Source organism: Paroedura picta, chromosome 3, assembly GCF_049243985.1.
Source record: "Paroedura picta isolate Pp20150507F chromosome 3, Ppicta_v3.0, whole genome shotgun sequence".
Classification (NCBI taxonomy): Eukaryota; Metazoa; Chordata; class Lepidosauria; order Squamata; family Gekkonidae; genus Paroedura; species Paroedura picta.
This window is the reverse complement of record NC_135371.1, coordinates 54130790-54151329: the sequence shown is the minus strand read 5'-3', so window position 1 is coordinate 54151329 and position 20540 is coordinate 54130790. Positions and strand designations below refer to the sequence as shown.

The window sequence follows — 20540 nt, the reverse complement described above, 5'->3', positions numbered from 1 at the left end:
TGGATTCAACAGAGACTTGTAGAAAACACATAAGGAAATATTAATTAGTTAATTAACTTTATTTAAACCTTGCTGTTATCCTCAGCAGCAGCTTGAATTTGGTTCCTTTTCTCCTCTTTGTGCTTACAACTTCCCTGTGAGGTAGGTTAGGCTGAGAATGAATTACTGGCCCAAGATCACTCAACAAATTTACAAAATAAGAGTGGGGATTTGAACCTGGGTCTCCCAGATCCCAGTCCAAAGTCTAACAACTATAGCACACAACAAACATGTTTAAGAAAATAATTTTTCATTCATCAGTTGACAGTATTTATGACAAACCTAGTCATATGCAAACATATGAACATGAAGGTATATGGAATGTTTTTCTTGTCAATTTTTATTATAGAATGAATAGTATGATAACATTTTGCATTATGGTTGATATAAGAACCTTATTACGCCAATAAACTTGCCAATCTAAAAATACAGTTTGCTTTTGTTGTGATATAATGTCTGTTGGTTACACATGCATGCTACTTTACTTTTCCATTCTGCATTTATAAATATATTAATCTTGAATATTTGGTTTATAGACCACTCCTTTCTCTGCAAGCAAGTTCAGTGGGTTTACATTAATATATTAAAAACATATTCATAAACAGATTTTAAAAATCCTAAAAAATTAAGAACTCCTAAAGGCTCATCCCCCATCCTAGTCACCTTCAGTCTGGGCTGCAGGAGCTGGCTGTAAGGGTGTACATGCCTGGACTCAAAGAAGCAGGGAAGACCCCATGATATCAGTCCACCATGGCCGCAACCGTCGGCATGGTAGAAGAGTGCCATCTTAGACCGTTTATGCACTGGGAACTTTACTGCCCCAGCTCCTGTGCAGGAGCAAAAATCGGGGTCCGATGAGGCGCACTGGGCCAAATGCTCCCCCGTGTGGGTGCAGGAAGAGGTGGAGCAGCCTGCCACAACTAAAACTCCAGCCTGCAGCCTGGCATGAAACCTCCAGTGCATAAATGGTCCTACAGACCCCATAGAACTGTGTTAGCTCACACAGGCAACTAATATCATATGGCAACTCATGTCACCAGGCTGGAGGCGGGGCTGAAAAGGTCCTGGCTCTGGTCAAGGCCAGGTGAATGTCTTTAGAGCAGGGATCACCAAGAGATTAGCATTTGACAAATGAAGTGCTTTCTGGGGGACACAGAGGGTCCCCCAGATACATAGGCTTAAGATATTTTCATTAACTCTTGAGGAGGCCGAATTAATCTCAAAAGGCAGTGATGGCTTGGATGATGGAAATAGAAGCTTAATCCAAACAAAACAGAGGTGCTAGGATCTGGCATCTACCCTGCTTTGAATGGGGTTGTCCTCCCCCTGTAGATTCAGAGCCACAGTTTGTATGAACTTTTTGACCCAGCTTGGACCTTAGCTGTTTAGTAGTGGTTAAGACTGCATTTTACCAGTTTAAATTAGAATATTGTGTTTTTTTCTGGAACAATCTGGCCACAATCACATACAGCCCAGTAACTTTGAGATTACAATGTGGCAATGTGCTCAATGACAGGGCAACCTGGAAAAGTTCTTGAAACCTCAATTAAATCTGAAATGCAACTGGTTGGTCTTTGTCTGGAGTCAACCACAGTGATCATATCATACTTATTGTGTTCAGACTTAATCGGTTATCAGTTCATTTCAGAACATGATTAAGAGTACTTGACCTTTAAAGCCCTAAATTATATGGGCTAGAATATTTGCTAGCAAAGTTATGCGTAAAATTTTACAACCTAGGCTCCAGCAATACGTGGACCGAGAACTTCCAGAGGTACAGGCAGGATTTCGAAGAGGCAGAGGAACTAGAGATCAAATTGCCAACATACGCTGGATCATGGAGAAAGCTAGGGAGTTCCAGAAGAACATCTACTTCTGCTTCATTGTCTATGCTAAAGCCTTTGATTGTGTGGAGCACAACAAATTGTGGCAAGTTCTTAAAGAGTTGGGAATACCAGAGCATCTTATTTGTCTCTTGAGAAACTTATATGCAGGCCAAGAAGCAACAGTGAGAACTGAACATGGAATCACTGATTGGTTCAAAATTGAGAAAGGAGTTCGGCAAGGCTGTATGCTGTTGCCTTGCCTATTTAACTTGCATACGGAGCACATCATGAAAAAGGCGGGATTAGAGGAGTCACAAATTGGGATCAAGATTGCAGGGAGAAATATCAACAACCTCAGATATGCATATGATACCACTCTAATGACAGAAAGTGAAGAGGAACTAAAGAGCCTGTTGATGTGGGTGAAGGAGGAGAGTGCAAAAGTTGGCTTGAAACTCAACATCAAGAAAACAAAGATCATGGCATCCGGCCCTCTCAATTCCTGGCAAATAGATGGGGAAGAAATGGAGGTAGTGATAGATTTTATTTTCCTGGGCTCCAAGATCACTGCAGATGGGGACTGCAGCAAAGAAATTAAAAGACGCTTGCTCCTGGGAAGGAAAGCTATGGCAAATCTAGACAGCATCCTAAAAAGCAGAGACATCACCCTGACAACAAAAGTGTGTTTAGTCAAGGCTATGGTATTCCTGGTGGCAATGTATGGCTGTGAAAGTTGGACCATAAGGAAGGCTGAGCGTCAAAGAATTGAGGCTTTTCAACTCTGGTGCTGGAGAAGACTCTGTGAGTCCCTTGGACTGCAAGGCAAACAAACCGGTCAGTCCTAGAGGGGATCAGCCCTGACTGCTCCTTAGAAGGCCAGATCCTGTGGCTGGATGGAGTCACTGAAGCAGTAGGTGCAAACTTAAATAGACTCCGGGGAATGGTAGAGGACAGGAAGGCCTGGAGGATCATTGTTCATTGGGTCATGATGGGTCGGACACGACTTTGCACCTAACAACAGCAAAGAATATTTGCCTTCGACAGCATTTGCTAAGAAAGTCATAAGCTGAAGTCCCAAAAGATCTGATGACTCACCATATGTGATAGGGCCTTCATAGTCGTTGAACTGGGGTTATGGAATGCCTTTCCCTGAGAAATGTGCTACACACCAACCTTTCAGTATTTACGATGATAATGAAAACTTCTCTTTTCTTGGAAGTATGTGCCCTAAGACAACATAAACTACTGGATAAGAATAGTAGACCTTTTTTTTTTTTAACTGAGAGGTATTTTTTATCAGAGAGAGGTAGTGTCAGAGTAGGATCACGCTCTTAGCCCAAGCTACTGAACAAATTTTTGGGAGGATAAAGTGGGAAGAGAAGGTTCTGTTCTGACTGGGAAGAAAGGTGAGGTATAAATAAATAAAACAGTACATTAAAATACATTTTATTTTTAGTTTGTACTGAATTTCACCCATGCTTTTGCTACCCTGTCATGAAGGTTGTAAACCATTTTGGCAGCACGTTTGTCGTTAAAAGTAAAGTAACACAACAGTATTTTAATAATCATAAATGTAAATTAGTGGTATGTTTCCTTGGTTAATTATGAATAAAAACAAGATAGGGAGTATCTACAATATAGTAAATTATCGAACTGTGTTATTTACTTTTAAACAAAACAACTCAGACATGGGACAGATCCACCAAATATACATACAAGTTTATTTTTATATTGCCAGCATGTGTATGGTGTGTGGTGTCATGGTGACCCTATGAATTAATGACCTCCAAAATGTCCTATTGTTAACAGTCTTGGTCAGGCCTTGCAAATGGAATGCTGTTGTTTACTTTATTGTCAATCCATCTCATGTTGAATCTTTCCTTTTCCTACTGCCTTCAGCTTTCCCTAGCATCACTCTTTCCCAGTTAATCTTATCTTCTCATGACCAGTAATTCTACAAAATCATTTCCTAAGCACATATGAATGTGTATGCATGAACATGCATACAGAGTGGGAAACGCCTATACAAATGTGTTTCCTGACAGTACATTCAAAAGCTCTACCTTTTCCAAAGTGGAGAAATACTGCCCTCTACAGGTCTTTAATTCAAAGTGAATGAATGTTGCACTGAGGTACAGAAGCACTACTTATCCAGCATTTTGAAAAAAGATCCACTTTTAAACTAATACTTTTGGGGACTTAATTGCAAAGTGCCCATATGGTACTATAAGGTGACGAACGAGAATGTAAAAATTACTGTGGCATCAGCCTCTTGTCAGTTATTAGCAAAGTATTCATGAAGATAATACAATCAAGGCTAAGGGAACATCGCGAACGGATTAGTAGAGAAGAACAAGCAGGATTTAGGCCACATTTGGCTGTAATAAGCAAATGTTCACATTTGAGAAGGCGACCTGCTTCACCAATCATCAGCTAAAGGATAAAAAGAAGAAGATATGGAGCCATTCCGCAACCAGGAAATAAAGTGAAAGGCTTACCTTTTGCAGACGCTTTTTTTTTTTTGATGTTTGAAACGACTTCGTCCGCATCCAGCGTCCCAGCAGCAAACCGGCAGCTCCATTTTAAAGTGCTAGTTGGGGAATCCACAAAACTGGATTCCCCCAACTATGTAGCACAAGCAGGAGGAGAGCAACTAGCAACCACAAGCAAAATAAATGTTTGTGACCAAAGTAGCCAAAGTAGTGCGATCTCCGACTCCAGTGCCTGCCCTCATACCTGCCTCCCTCTCGCTTCTCCCGGAAGGGGGCTTTTTTTGGTAGCAAACAGCCTGGAGCAACAAATATGTGTTGCTTCATCCAGGCAGGGCAAAAAAACCCCCTATTCCCCCACCAGTTGACACACAAAAGCATGCTTCTCAGACCCCTTGCCCCATTGTGGGAAAAATTCCTTTTCTTAAGCTTCAAGGCTTGGGGGGGGGGTTGCATTAAAATAAGCACTATGCATCTATGATTAGATGCATATGCATACCACCGGAGATGTTTCACTAAAAAAAAACACATGCATGCATTGTGATCCCTAAAAAACACACGCTTGCATTGCGGTCCTTTTAAAACGGGGAAAAAGGTGATTGGCTGCTTGGCAAGATTGACAAGTGGAGGGAGAGACGTGTGTATAGCACATCCCTCTCCTCCACCATTTCAGGCAAGTGCCAAAAAGCAGTAAAAGAAAGCAGGAGAGCAAGAAGGTGAGAAATGTTGGGGGGCACAATTTTTTATAGCATCAAAAGTCTTGGAAGTCCTAGTATATAATGTCTACCTGGTCACTGCTATCCACATGCTTATTCACTTCCTCAAAGAACTCAAAATGTTTGGTGAGTTAAGACATCCCTTTATGGAAACCATGCTGATATTCCCTCAGAAGGCTTTGTTCTTCTGTGTACTTAATAATTTTATCACTGATTCCAGCTTCTGCTAATATGCCTGGGACAGATGTCCTGGCTCCCTTCTGGTCCACGTTGTAAAAGTTGGTGTAATATTTGATACTCTCCAGTCTTCTGGTGCATTGGCTAAATTTAGCGTAATGATAGGTTACATATGGACTCCGGGGAATGGTAGAGCACAGGAAGGCCTGGAGGATCATTGTCCATGGGGTCTCGATGGGTTGGACACGACTTCGCACCTAACAACAAATAGTTGTTAGACTTTGGACTAGGATCTGGGAGACCCAGGTTCAAATCCCCACTCTTATTTTGTAAATTTGTTGAGTGATCTTGGACCAGTAATTCATTCTCAGCCTAACCTACCTCACAGGGAAGTTGTGAGCACAAAGAGGAGAAAAGGAACCAAATTCAAGCTGCTGCTGAGGATAACAGCACGATTTAAATAAAGTTAATTAACTAATTAATATTTCCTTATGTGTAACAAGGTTCCATATACGGATTAGTAGATGAGCTATCTCGCATTGGAGTTCCCTAAGAACTATTTCTCCCTCCCCTAGTATTTCCTGTTTTCCTTTCCTGAAAACCCCATAACCTCTAAACTTTTCCTGCCTATTTGTCTCCATTCCACTCCCCAGCCAATCTACCTTTATTTCCCATAAACTATGCCACTGTGAATAATTTGCATAATCTGTTATTGTAATGTCATTGCTATCATGTTGTTTTTACATTTAATTAACACGTCAATACTTATGCTTTGCTTCACCTCTGGTTGTATTCAGTTTTCTACAAGTCATGTCGTATAGCACTGTGCATTGGAAGTTCCATCCTCTTTATTCTACTGATTTATTCTATATAATCCACCTCATGTCCCAGTGAGGAAGGCAAATTATAAGTAACTCTGTTCATGGTTCCAGCTTGTGGATTTAAGTATCGTGGATAGTGCTATCGTGGAGAAGCAACTGCATCAATGCCATCTCCCAAGTGAAGTACCGCAAGATGTGATTATATATCATGTTTCTAACATTAAGAATGGAACTGTCATTTGTTAAGGTGTGTTTTCCCCTCCTTTTAAAACATTTACTCCCACAATAACTTCAGCAAAAAATTATTTCACTTCAGCAGACACTACGCTTCAATGGGGAATTAAAAAACGAACATGGGTAGTTTCTGTCTCACTCTGCCCTTAGTCTCTCCTGGGTTGTGAAAAGCTACACGATTCTCTCTAAATCAGGTGAATGTGCCACCATTTGGCAAATGAAGTTCAATGTAGATAAGTGTTAGGAGATGCATAGCATACTGGAACAAAAAAATCCTAATTTTTTAAATATATGCCTATGGGGTTATGAACTAACAGACTGAAATTGAAAGAGATTCTGGGGATATTGTGGAAAGCTCAATTAAAATGTTGACCCAGTTTATAATACTTAAACAAACAATTTCTTTCTTCCTAGCAGTAGTGCCACCTAGAATTATTGAAAATGTCAGTTCCTGATGGGTTGGCAAACAAAGTTGTTCTGTGGTCAAAAATCTAATTAAATGAATGGAGCAATTTTCAGAACAGATTTTAGTAGAAAGTGATATTGTGATGGTTTCAAGGCTTGCTCTTGGATTATTTGAGTAAATGTATTTACACCTGTATTTATTGTAATAACTTTATATCTACTAATAATTATACCACATCAATCATATCATATACTACATCAATCATATCAGATCATGTAATCACCATCAGCAAGGGGGTCTGTCTCTTTGGAAAATACATAGGGACATTTATAACCATTCTTAGGCATCATTATCTTGTAGACCTTGGCTGATAAATGTATGTTCCACAGTTTTTTAAAGGCAAGAAGAAAAAGAATCTCTTATAATCTGTGAACCAGTTCATCTAGATTCCATGATGTTGACATAGGTGAGACACCTCAGGAGTAAACAGACTGCACCCATTGCCTCCAAGGAAGATCTTACAGTCAAAGTAAGTCGTTCAATCATAGTGGCCAGATGAATTATTGAAGTGGAAACGAGACTGAACAGTTTATTTCTAAAAGGAGTTCTTTGTCCAAGATATATTTTTGTGTGCTGTTTTCAATGTTATTTTAGCAGAAACAATTTATATATTTATATTTATATTTATATACCGCCCTCCCTAGAGCAGCGGTCCACAAGCTTTCGGCCGCTGCGGACCTCTGTGGCGGAGTGGGGGGAGAGGGCGGCCCGGGGGTCCGCGCACGCGCAGCAGCCCCAGCGCAAACGCGCATGTGTGTTTGTGCCGCCGCCATGCCGGCGGCCGGGGCTCCCCCTCCCTGCCCCTCCGGGCCGCCAGCAAATCGGCCGCTAAAGCGGCCGATTAGCTTGTGGCTTGGCAAGCTTCTCTCCCCTCCCCTCCTGAAACAAGAAGCTTGCCAGGCCGCGAGCTAATCGGCCGCTTTGGCGGCCGATTTGCTCGCGGCCTGGCGAGCTTCTCGCTTCTGGGGGGAGGGAAGAAGGAGCTGCGGCCCAGCGCCAAGGCCTTTGCGGCCCGGCACCGGGCCGCGGCCCGCGGGTTGGGGACCACTGCCCTAGAGGCTCAGGGCGGTTGACAGGGAACAGGAAAAAGATAGATAACATATGGTAACAACATGTGATAACAGCAATAACATTATAACAGTAATAACCTTAACACGATAACAACAATAACATTAGAGAATGATGGAACTGTAAAAGAGCCTCAGGGTTCGGCAGATTGGTAGCAGTCGTAGTAGGAGGGGGGAGGGCTTGGGGACAATTGGAAGCGATAGTTTGGGTCGACCTCAACCAAATGCCTGGCGGAGGAGCTCTCCTTTGCAGGCCCGGCAGAAATGTTTGGGTTCTGTCAGGGCCTTGATCTCCTCTGGGAGCTTGTTCCACTAGGTGGGGGCCAGAATGGAGAAAGCTCTGGCCCTGGTTGAGGTAAAGCGGGCTTCCTTGGGGCCAGAGACCACCAGGAGGTTGGAGGTAGTAGAGCTCATGGCTCTTTCAGGGGTGTAGGGGGAGAGGCGATCCCTCAGGTATACTGGGCCCCAACCGCGCATGGCCTTAAAGGTGATAACCAAAACCTTAAGCCTGATCTGGAATTCAACCAGGAGCCAGCGCAGCTGCTGAAGGATGGGCTGGACATGAGACCTCTGAGGTGTTGCTGTGAGGATCTTTAGCAAAAAAAGAGCTTACTTGAAGTAACTGTCTACCCTATTATATAATTGTTCTACTTTACCTGTAGCTTGGTAACATGCCTCTTTTGTGTTGTGTAGTAGTGGAGCTCTGTACCCATGACATATTTTACTGAAGACTATACAGACAATTCAATAAAAATTCTGTGATAAAGGCTTTATTACAAACCTTCCCAGTCTCCATCCTCTTATAAGAAGAAGAAGAAGAAGAGTTGGTTCTTATATGCCGCTTTTCCCTACCCGAAGGAGGCTCAAAGCGGCTTACAGTCGCCTTCACATTCCTCTCCCCACAACAGACACCCCGTGGGGTAGGTGAGGCTGAGAGAGCCCTGATATCACTGCTCGGTCAGAACAATTTTATCAGTGCTGTGGCGAGCCCAAGGTCACCCAGCTGGATGCATGTGGGGGAGCGCAGAATCAAACCCGGCTCGCCAGATTAGAAGTCCGCACTCCTAACCACTACACCAAACTGGCTCTGGTGGAAATCCTGACACCTGATGGTTGTAATGGCCACCTCACCCCTGGTTATTGCAAAACACACTCCCTTAGTCCTGTCCCAAAAGCTTAAGAGAAGTGTAAGGTTGCCTTTCTGAGTTCCCTTCATATGGAAATAGCTACAGCAGACTTTATAAGCAGCTCTAAAATAATTAAGCTTTACCCTTGCTTTCTGCACCAGTTGGAAATGAGAACTCTGAAAAACATTGCAGGGCTGCTCTAAATAAGGTTGCCAGCACTGTGTTGGGGAATACCTGGAGATTTTTGGGGTGAAGCCAGGTGTGAGCAAGAAGGGGGCTGGAGGGACCTCCAAAACATCCATTTCCTGTCACCTGGGGATGAGCTGTAAAACCAACGCGTCCCCAGGTGGAACCTGGCATCACTAGTAAACCTCTCTCACACATCTATAGCTGTACTATACATGAACACAATACTCCTTGACAAAGTTTGAGTCTAGTGACACCTTTAAGACCAGCAAAATTATATTCATGGCGTGAGCTTTCGTGTGCACAGCACGCTTCTTCAGGTACCTTTTTAGTTTCTCTTTGCCCCACAGCCGCAATACGGAGGTCAGTGTTGGAGATTCTTCTGCTAGCATTTGCGGGATTTTCAAAAATAATTTACTCCCAACACATACACCGCACTATATATGCTCGCCTCCTTGCTTTTTTTTTTAAACGGTTAACTTAATGATGCAGCGATAAAAGAATGAATTCCTCTGTAGTGTCCTATGAGCTCTCGAACAAGAACATGGCGTCAAACCCAAGCAGAAAACCCCATCCTCAGACAAAAGACTTCTCCCTCTAACGCTTTAGGGAGAAACCGCAGAAGCGCCTTATGCGCCAGAAGCTGCACCACGGCACAAGCCAGCGGCAATCTTCGCGTCTGCGCAATGCGCCCGTCTCCATTTCTTTCTCCGGTTTTGTCGGCGTGGCCAAAATCGCCGGTTGCCGGGACACCTTCCTGCCCAATTGGAGGCCGCCTTGTTTGCAGCCAATGTACGGAGAGCTAAGGAGCTTTGCTACGAAGGCGTGTATGTCTCTCTCTCTTGCTTCCTCGACTTCCTGTCATGCTTTCCCTTGCTTTCAGGTTGCATCATTTTTAGCCGGTCGGGTGCTGCGCCTGCTGGGCCTGCTGGCGGGTGAGTGGCAAATGAGTAGGTCTGCTTGGGAGGGGCAGGGCGGGGGTGAGTTTCACAGGGGGAAACTTTCTCTCCTCGTCACCGCCTACCAGCTCGGGGATCTTTCCCTTGGAATTTGTTCGGCGGCTTCCCGTCTCAGGTGGTAGAGTAGTTGTGTTGTATGGGAATGGCGGTGCGGTGCAGTTCCTGGCTTGTAGCTAGCTAGCCAGCCTTTCCTGCAAGACGGAGTTCTCAGTGGAGCGAAAAAAGAAATCGATCACCCATCAAATAGAAAGTGCATATTTAAAAGGTAATGTGTTTAAGGAGGTTTCAAGCTGCTTGTTTTTGTTCAATATTTCAGTGTTATGTTTAAGTATAAAATCCTGTATATTTCAAGTAACCTGATTTAGAATGTGTGTATAGATAAGATGGTATTGGGATTAAATGAAACTCATCGAATATAAATTAAACTATTAACAGCCAACCATATGTGCTAGTGTCATATGCTATTGACTGTGCTTCTATATTGGGGAGATTGTGCAGGAAAGACTTTTAAACTTTAAATTAGTTTTATTGACCTTGAGCACAGGCAAAAGCAGCAGTTATCTTAATGTGCCCCTTCTTAAACCCTGTTGTAGATTCTTGCTTTGGGCCAGTCACAGATCTCAGAGCGTTCTCAGTGTCTCCTACCTCACAAGGTGTCTATTGTGGGGAGAAGAAGGGGAGGCAATTGTAAGCTGTTTTACAAAAACAGTATACAGGGTAGTGAAAACCAGGGTACAAAAGTCAGTTCCTCTTCTTACTAGTACTGATAGGAAGGAAGAAGGAGCGTGTGAACAGTTGTAACATGGTGTTGGGAAAGTAAAGTATCAGGCTCTCAACGGCTTGGGTTCAAGTCTCTGTTCCAGCTGTGAATCAATCCCTTAAAAAAAAAGCTTACCTTGTGCTGAAAATGGCTCCCTCTGCCATTCCATAGAGGAAAGGGGTGGGGGTTATAAATGAGCTGAATAAATGTATATAATAGCACCCATGCAGTGTTTAATAGCATTTAATGCACTTACATGTTTTTTTTAGTAATCTTTCCTACAATCAGGTAAGTAGTGCTACTTCCAGATGTTGGGAGGCCTTTGGCATACAATTGTTCTCTCTATTCCTTAAGTAGATCTAGTGTATACATTGTAGACATTACCCAGCTGTCTTTTAATGAGCTTAAAGAGTTTTAAAGCAATATTAAACACTGTCTTGTGTTTACTTGTTAGTGTTCTTTTCTGAACTCTTTTCTGAGAAGTGTAAACTTTTAACAAATATACTGGAAACCCCACAAGCCATTTTTCTTCTTTGAACTATAAGTCTGCTTCAACTTTTCAGTGATGATTTTAGGAAAATCTTTGCATTGTACATAAGCATGTGCCCTGTGGTTACTGGTCACTGTTGTCTCAATACAGTGTTTCAGTTATTAAAAATGGGCAAAAAGTAATACTCTGACATATGCTTGGAGTCTGATTTTGTGTAGCCTCCATAGCCCGGTCATTGTTACACTTCATTACCACTGTATACCTCTGTTTTATGAAGACAAATATTTACATAGAATCATAGAATAATAGAGTTGGAAGGGACCTCATGGGTCATCTAGTCCAACCCCCTGCACTCACATCCCAATCGTTCATCTACTGTAACCTTCCACCCCTTTGCCTTCAAAGAATCAGCCTCTCCGTTAGATGGCTATCTAGCCTCTGTTTAAAAATTTCCAAAGATGGAGAACCCACCACATCCCGAGGAAGCCTGTTCCACTGATAAACCGCTCTGTCAGGAACTTCTTCCGGATGTTTAGATGGAATTTCCCATTCATTCTGGTCTGTCCCTCTGGGGCAAGAGAGAACAATTCTGCTCCATCCTCCATATGGCACCCTTTTAAATACTTGAAAATAGTTACCAGATCCCCTCTCAGTCATCTCCTCTCTAGGCTAATCAGACCAAGCTCCCCCAACCTTTCTTCATATGTCTTGGTCTCCAAACCCCTCACCATCTTTGTTGCCCTCCTCTGGACAAGTTCCAGTTTGTCAACATCCCTCTTCAATTGGTGTGCCCAAAACTGAACACAGTACTCCGAGGCCGAACCAGAGCAGAGTACAGCGTGATCTGGACACAATACTCCGTTTGATACAGCCCCAAATCCCATTTGCCTTTTTAACCACTGAGTCACACTGCTGACTCATGTTCAATGTATGATCTACTAAGACTCCTAGATCCTTTTCGCACATGCTACTGCCAAGACAAGTCTCCCCCATCTTATATTGGTGTATTTGGTTTTTCCTGCCTAAATGCAGAACTTTTCATTTGTCCCTATTGAACTTCATTTTATTCATTTTAGCCCACTTCTCGAGCCTATCAAGATCATCCTGTATTCTGTTGCTGTCTTCGGTTGTGCTTGCTACCCCTCCCAGTTTATATCATCTGCAAATTTAATAAGTATTCCCTCTAATCCCTCATCCAAATCATTTATAAATATGTTGAACAACACAGGCCCCAGGACAGATCCTTGGGGTACTCCACTTGTCAGTATAATAATAGCATGTATTTGACTGTGTACATGTTTAGCTCATCTGTTTTTTAACAAAAAAAAATTTCTAACCTCTGCTCTAAGAAGCAAAATTGAGATATCTAGGGGTAAAGCAAGACAAATCACTACAACAGAAAGTTACTGGGCACAGACATATCCGAAGTTGTATGGAAAACTGGGAATTCATTTTTCAGTACTTACTGTAATGGAATGAGAGGATCTATATACTAGTAAAACTGGGGTAACGTCAGGCTCTCCAAATTCTTATCACATTTTTGTCAGCACAGTAGTAATAACAAACTTTAGATAGTAACTGCCAGTTCTAGGTTCTCCATCATTCCCTTTAAATAATTAGCTCTTGGGAAACTGGTACAAACATGGTATGTAGTGACGTGTTTTGGAGTAACCTGAGTTCTTTTCAAGGGGAATGCTGGGCTGCAGTGAATTGAGGCCTGTACTCAAGCATGGGGTGAAGGTCACTGTATTAGGTGATATGTGCAGGTGAAGGCACTGTGTTGCATAATATATGCCTTGTGACAAAATGACTCTGATCATGTTTATATTTCTTTTTTTGCTTTGATTTACATAGGAAAGCAATGGTTCAACAAGTTGCGGAAAACATAAATTTTCCACAGGAGGAAGAGAAAATATTGCAGATCTGGAACACGCTTAATTGTTTTCAAGAATGCCTGAAACAGTCAAAAAACAGGCCTAGGTAAGATGGGTCTAGTTCTCTCCTCTCCTTTTCTATGAAAAAGCAACTGCTTCTGGCTCCTATCCTCCCATTCCCATTGGTCTTTCTCCCACAGAAGTGGCTGTTCCTTTGAACTCTTTCTATCTTTTGGAGGCTTTTAGACTTTTCCAAGTTTAATAGTAGAATACAAATTGCTGTTTTTTATTCTGCAGCTTTGTTTTTAGGTAGCATTATGATACAAGTCTATTTTTAAAGAAAGGAGTGAGTGTATATAGGTTTATGCAGTGATGGTGTTAGAGCTGACCTTCCGGTTAACGAAATGATTGTGTAAAATAACTGTGGAAAGACCCTTGGTAGAACAGCATTTGGAAGATTTTACTTGTCACCGTATACAGCCTCACTTGAGTAATAGAGAATAAATGTAACCACCTTTTCTTGTTTTGAGACAGTGTTTTCCCCTCCTGATCTGCAGGTTTACATTCTATGATGGTCCTCCATTTGCCACAGGCCTTCCACATTACGGACACATACTCGCAGGAACCATTAAAGACATAGTAACTAGATATGCTCATCAGAGTGGCTTTCATGTAGAGAGAAGATTTGGTTGGGATTGCCATGGTTTGCCAGTGGTATGCTAAATATTTTCTTATATTTACATTGGTATAGTTTGGATCTAGTTCTTTGAATATTAAGTTATATGTTGATCCCTATATGTAATGTAGAGCAGTGGCCCACAACCTTTTCCGGTTGCGGACCGCTAGGAGGGGTGGGGGGAGAGAGCGGCCCAGGGCACCTCGCATGCGCAGCGAATGCGCACCTGTGACAGTGTCCTGCATGCGTGCATGTGCGGAGCTGCAGTGCATGCACGTTTGTGCTCCCGGCGGGGTGCAAACACGCATGCATGACAGTTCTGTGCATGCATGCATGTGTGAAACTGTCGCACACATGCCTTTGCGCCCCCAGCGGGCACAAACATGCATGCACGGCAGCTCTCCGCATTCACATTTGCGCCTGCCGGTATGCTGGCAGCTGCACCTCCCCCCCCACAGCAAGAAGCTTGCCAGGCTGCGAGCTAATCAGCCAGTTCAGAGGCCGATTTGCTTGTGGCCTGGCAAGCTTCTCACTGTGGGGGGTGGAGAGAGGGAGGCGCAGTCCCTGCGGCCCGCTGCTGAGGCTTTTGCAGCCCGGCAGCGGGCTGCGGCCTGGGGGTTCATGACCCCCAAAGTAGAGCTCTATTTATGGTTTTAAAATATGGATATACAAATTCAGCTATTTGATTATAGGCATTGCTATAATGCCGTGTTGGGATAATGATTTCATATTATTAAAAAATAAAAATTCTCAATCCAGGCAAAGTTTCTTCAATAAAAGCTTCTACCACAACTTCCTTCAGTGTTTCTTTTTAAAAATATACAGTGAATGAATTTAATAATCTTGTTCAGAGACTTACCCTGGCAAGATTTCACCAGCCAAGAAAGGCATGGATCTACTGTAATTTCTCCCCTCCAAGGATCTTGTCAGGATCAGTCAGGGAGTGTATATTCTTGTTTATTTTATTAGTTTACAAAATTTATATTTCACCAGTCTGTTCTTACAAGGGCTACTAAAGTGGGTAACAATTTAAAACATACATGATAAAATTGAACCTTAAAACCATTACTATCACTCGTAAACCAACATAATTAAAACAAAGACAAAACAGAGTTAAAATATATACAAAGCCATGAAAAGAACAATTAAAATGTTGGTGTGGAAGGGAGGGATCACTGAGGGAATGCCAAATGAAACAATGAAGTCTTCATTCGTTGGTTGAGGATGATAATAGAAGGGGACAGATATTCCAGAGCTCTGGTGCCACAATCAAGAAGGTCCTCTCCTGGGTTGCTGCTCGCCTACCCTCAGAAAACCCAGGAATGGCCATAGCGGGCTAACCAGTCAAAGCTGATATAAAGCATTCCTAGCCATAGCTGTTGCCTGCTTACCCAGTAAGTCTGGGTCCAGGAACACACCAGTTGATGGACCTGTGCCTTCAAGGGGATTGCTCCCCCATCCAGAATGGATGACACCTTAAATCCCAGTTCACCCACCAGTAGCACTTCTTTCTTGTCAGGATTAAGCTTCAGTTTATTAGTCTATATCCACTCCAAAACTCTCCAGGCACTGGTTCAGGGTTTCTACAGCCTCCTTTCAATCAGCCAGAAGTGTGAGATAGAGCTGAGTGTCATCCATGAGTTGGTGACGATCTCAGCCAGTCATTTCATGTAACTGTTAAAGAGCATAGGAGCCAAGATGGAACCTTGTGGGACACTAAGCTAAATCCCAATGGGCTGCACATTACTCTCAAAGCACCCCTTTTTCACCTTTCTCACCTATCTTCCAGGTATGACCAGAACCACTGTAAAATGGTGCCTCCCAATCCCAGCTCAGATAGGTGATCCATAAGGTACCAGGGTGACTAAGGCTGTTTCAGTCCCATAACTAGGCCTAAACTCAGATTGGGTTTACCTGCTCAAAAATGGAGCTTTGGTGACTGATTGATAATAACTGAAATCTTCTGAGGGTAGGCTTTTTTAGGATGCACTGCACCCTGTTTCAAGGCTGGGGTGATCAGTCCTTCTGTGAATGAAGGATTATTTATCTTAAACCCAGTAACACCCCTCCCCCCCAGCAGATTTAATAGACCAGGAAGAGCAAGGGTCAGATAAGCAGGTGGTAGGCATCAAACTTCCAAGGACCCTGTCCACAATTTCAGATGGAATAAACCAAAAAATATTGCAAACCATTGGACAAGTCAGCATCCTGGTACCATCCAGACCCTGTCAGAGTCTGTATATTTTCTGACTCCTGTGACGATCTGAACTGCTTTCAACCATGCATCCTGCTTGGCCCAGATCAGAGGTTTTAACCTCAGATAATCTAGCAAGAATCCCACCATGTTGGACTGAACTGTATTCTTTCAAGGGTATTAATTTAGGTACTTCAGCTGAGAACAACTTAGATCAATCAGAATTTGAAGATGAAATGGTAGCAATGATGCTAAAAAACTATTTTTTTTTTTACATTTGCTTACATTTCTGGTTTTTAGTTAGTTCTGTTGTGGGCCTGCCACATGATCGAGATCTATAGAACCACTTTCTATACTCATTTTACACTTTGAATAGTGTCCATCTCTGACATATGTGTTAGTAAAGGTTTCTCCTTTTTCTTGTGCTGACTTTCCCCCCCTGTGAGCTGCACTGTTCTATCATCTCTTCTGTCAATCTTGTTTGTTCCTGTTTTCTACTGATTGTAGGTTTTTAACTCCTGTATCCTTCTTTCTTTCCCTTTCCATTGTCAGGAAGGAATAGACCACCTTAAAGGCCACACACGCACACACGCACAAAAGTGTTTATACCAGAACATCTGCCTCGTGGCAAAAAGTAGATCCCCTTTTTAGGATAGACTTTGTAAAGTGGCTCATTCTTTGACAAAGAAAGCCTAAGCTGGGTGTACTGTTTCCTTGTGGTTAAAAATGACTTATTTCAGTTACTAAGGCTGTAACTGAAATATAAGCTATTTGTAAGCATTATAACACTGTTTGCTCTTTGTAGGAATATGAAATTGACAAAGCACTAGGTATCAAAGGTCCTGAAGATGTGGCAAAAATGGGAATTGCTGAATATAACAACAATTGCAGAGGGATTGTGATGAGATATTCACAAGAATGGAAAGTAAGTGAAAGCTATTTTATAACCCACTAGGTTTGGACTGAATCTCAGCCACCAGATCTTTTGCAACAGAGATATTCCTTCCTCTATGCTCCTGGACATATTGTGGCTATTGGTCAAGATCCAATAATTTGCAACATCTTGGGCATCCTGTGCCATGTCACATTCCCCTTCTGAAAAATGATTTACCACATGATATGAAACAGCGTGATGCTGTGAAAAAACAAATCTCACTATTTTTAAGTGCAATTAATACACCTTTGCTAGTCCTTTCCAAATACCAAACATTTAATGAATATATTAGGAAAATAGCACGTTGCATCCAGGAATACAATGGGCGCTAGCAGAGGGCCCCAACAGAGGAGCGGGCTTCAGCCCTACCTGGAGTGGTGGCTGGTAGCTTGGGCCAGGCAGCCGGGCATCGAGGCGCGCAGCTGGCGAACCTGTAGCCCTGGTGGAGGGTGGGCCGACATCTCTGGAGGCAGCTGGGTTGCTGCGGGGGTGGTGGGCCCGCAGCCAAGGCAGGGCTGTGGAGTAGTGGTGTTCTCAGTGGCCAGACAGCGTCTGGCCATGAAGCTGGCTGCGTTGCATGCGGCCAGCTTCTGGAAGCAGGTGCTCCAGAGGCCAGCCCAGGCCAGATTGGCCCATGTGGGCAGAAGTGTGACCCAGACAGCGCTCCGCCCACACGGCCCTTTCACAAATATTAGGGAGAACAATGGTAAGGATAGCGGCAGACAATCCAGTTGACACATAATATGCATGTTCAGGGTTTACTATTGTTGGGACTCAATTGTAAATACTAGGAATCAGGAATGCTGTGAACAGTTTACCTTGATTTCAGTAAGGCTTTTGATAAGGTTCTCTATGATAGTCTTATTGGCAAGTTGGTAAAATGTGTTATGGATCCTAGTACTGTTAGGTGGATCTAGAACTGGTTGACAGATCGCACCCAAAGAGCTTGTAAATGATTGGGCAGCTTCTTGGAGAGGAGTAAAGATGGAGTGCATCAGGGATCTGTCCTGGGCCTTATGTTATTCATCATATTCATACACGATTTGGATGAAGGAATAGAGGGGGTACTTATTAAATTTGCAGATGATACTAAACTGGAAGGCGTTGTAAGCATATCTTGACAGGGTGGAAAACGGAGCTAAAATGAATTTTAATAGTGAAAAATGAAAAGTTCTGCAATCAGGTAGGAAAAATCAAATTTTATTTATTTATTTCTTGGATAACTATAGGATGGGTGTGAAAAGGATCTGGGGGTTCTTAGTAGACCATGCACTGAACATGAGTCAGCAGTATGATTTGGTAGCGGAAAAGGCAAATGGGATTTTGGGCTGTATTAAAAGAAGTATAGTGTCCAGGTCATGTGAGGTGATGCTACCACTTTACTCTGCTTTGGTTAGACCTCACTTGGACCTGACTGTGGTTAGACGTCACAGTTTTGGGCACCACAACTGAAGAAAGGTGTAGATTAGACCGAGCGTCAAAGAATTGAGGCTTTTGAACTCTGGTGCTGGAGAAGACTCTTGCGAGTCCCTTGGACTGCAAGGCGAACAAACCGGTCAGTCCTAGAGGAGATCAGCCCAAACTGCTCCTTAGAAGGCCAGATCCTGAAGATGAAACTCAAATACTTTGGCCACCTCATGAGAAGGAACGACTGGAGAAAAGCCTGATTCAGGGTGCAATTGAGGGCAAAAGAAGAAGGAGACGACAGAGAATGAGGTGGCTGGATGGAGTCACTGAAGCAGTCGGTGCAAACTTAAATGGACTTTGAGTAATGGTAGTGGGCAGGAAGGCCCGGAGGATCACTGTCCATGGGGTCGCAATGGGTCGGACACGACTTTGCACCTAACAACAACTACTCATTCTATGCAGGCATACTCTTGTCCCTGACCTGGAAACTGCAACTGGTACAGAATATGGTTGCAAGGCTCCTCACATCTTGGAGGGTCCACATTCAGCCTGTGCTGAGGCAACTGCAATGGTTACTGGTTTGCTTCCTGATCAAGTTCAAGGTTTTGGTTTTGACCTTCAAGGCTGTACACGGCTTGGGTCCTATCTATCTGAGGGACTGTTTATCTGCTTATGCCCCCCACAGGGCTCTTTACTCTGTGAGTATGAATCTGCTGATTGTCCCGGGCCCTCAGGATATCCGCCTGGCCTCGACCACCTGTTGGAATGAGATCCCAGAAGAGCTAAGAGCCCTGATGGAGCTATCAAGGTTCTGCAGGGCCTGCAAGATGGAGCTCTTCTGCCAGGCATTTGGTTGGGGCTGGGGGGAGAGCCCGGAGTTACAAACTGGAGGTCCCGCCCAAAGCTAAGCTGTATTGCTTGGGGTGGTAGATCTGAGGCTTCGAGTGATATCAGCAGATGAATGCAGTTGTAGGTGGACAGAGCTGACTGGAATAGTGAGAAGGGTTGTTTTATTCCGCCATTGGGGGATAATATTAACTGTTGTGGGGGTTATAATGTTTTATATTTTATTCTGCAAGCTGCCTTGAGATGATTTTGTCAAGAGAGGTGGGATATAAATTAAATTATGAAAGAAAGAAACTAGAGCATATCAGGAGGGCTACAAAGATGGTGGGGGTTTGGAGACCAAGTTGTATGAGGAAAGGTTGAGGGAGCTTGGTCTGTTTAGCCTGGAGAGAAGATAACTAAGAGGTGATATGATAACCATATTCAAATACCTGAAAGGGTGTCATATAGAACAGTGGTCCCGAACCCCCAGTCCGGGGACTGGTCCTGGTCCGCGGCTCCTCCTTGTACTCCTCTCTTGGCATGGCATTGCGCAGCTGCTGTTAGCAGCACTGCCCTGAGGGTGGTGGGAAGTCCGGGGCGCCGGCAGGAAAGCAAGTGGAGCAGGGGCTCAGGCGGCAGCAACGTCCCTCAGCAAAAGACTACCCCCCCCCGGCCTCAGTAAAATTGTCAAGTGTTGACCGGTCCCCAGTGATAAAAAGGTTGGGGACCACTGATATAGAAGATAGAGAGTTGTTTTCAGTTGCCCCAGAGGGTTGGACCAGAACCAATCGGTTTACATTAATTCAAAAGAATTTTTGGCTAAACATCCAGAAGAAGTTCCTTACAGTTAGAGCAGTTCCTCAGTGGAACAGGCTTCCTCAGGAGGTGGTGAGTTCTGATTCTGGAAGTTTTTAAGCAGAGGCTAGATAGTCATCTGACAGAAACGCTGATTTTATGAATTTAGGGAGATTGTGAGTGGGTGGGCAGGAAGGGATGTGCCAGTGTTTGCCTCCTGTGACCTTTCCTTGCATACCCAGGGAATCGCTGATTGCTGATGTTGGATGGTAGGTAAATTTCCCCCAGGCCAGCCTGGATTCTGGAGATTTGTGATGGTTGGGGGGGGAGGGAGAAGAATAATTTGGCCTTGAAATTGGGGTCACTTTGGGTGGGCAGCTAGTTGCGAGTTCTTGTATTTTGCAGTGGTTTGGACTAGATGACCCTGGATGTCCCTTCCAACTCTATGATTCTATGAATTAAGTAGAGCTCGGAA

General features: G+C 43.5%; 1 protein-coding gene and 1 non-coding gene across 4 annotated transcripts in view; both read left to right on the top strand.

The window, feature by feature from the left end:
- The first annotated feature begins 9927 nt into the window (after positions 1-9927).
- The window catches only part of IARS1 (isoleucyl-tRNA synthetase 1), a 120198-nt gene continuing 109585 nt past the window's right edge, over positions 9928-20540 (top strand). The window contains exons 1-4 of one of the 3 annotated variants that reach the window (XM_077325717.1): positions 9928-10083; positions 13212-13337; positions 13789-13945; positions 16907-17026. In XM_077325717.1, coding sequence (XP_077181832.1) covers positions 13219-13337; positions 13789-13945; positions 16907-17026 — 396 coding nt within the window. In that variant the 5' untranslated portion in view covers positions 9928-10083; positions 13212-13218. Of the gene's footprint in view, positions 10084-10107; positions 10373-13211; positions 13338-13788; positions 13946-16906; positions 17027-20540 lie in introns of those variants that run through there. The other 2 variants (XM_077325718.1, XM_077325716.1) reach the window with 2 other exon arrangements.
- LOC143834626 (small nucleolar RNA SNORA84) lies at positions 11472-11603 on the top strand. Its single transcript, XR_013229873.1, has one exon. It is a non-coding gene; the product is annotated as a small nucleolar RNA SNORA84 (small nucleolar RNA).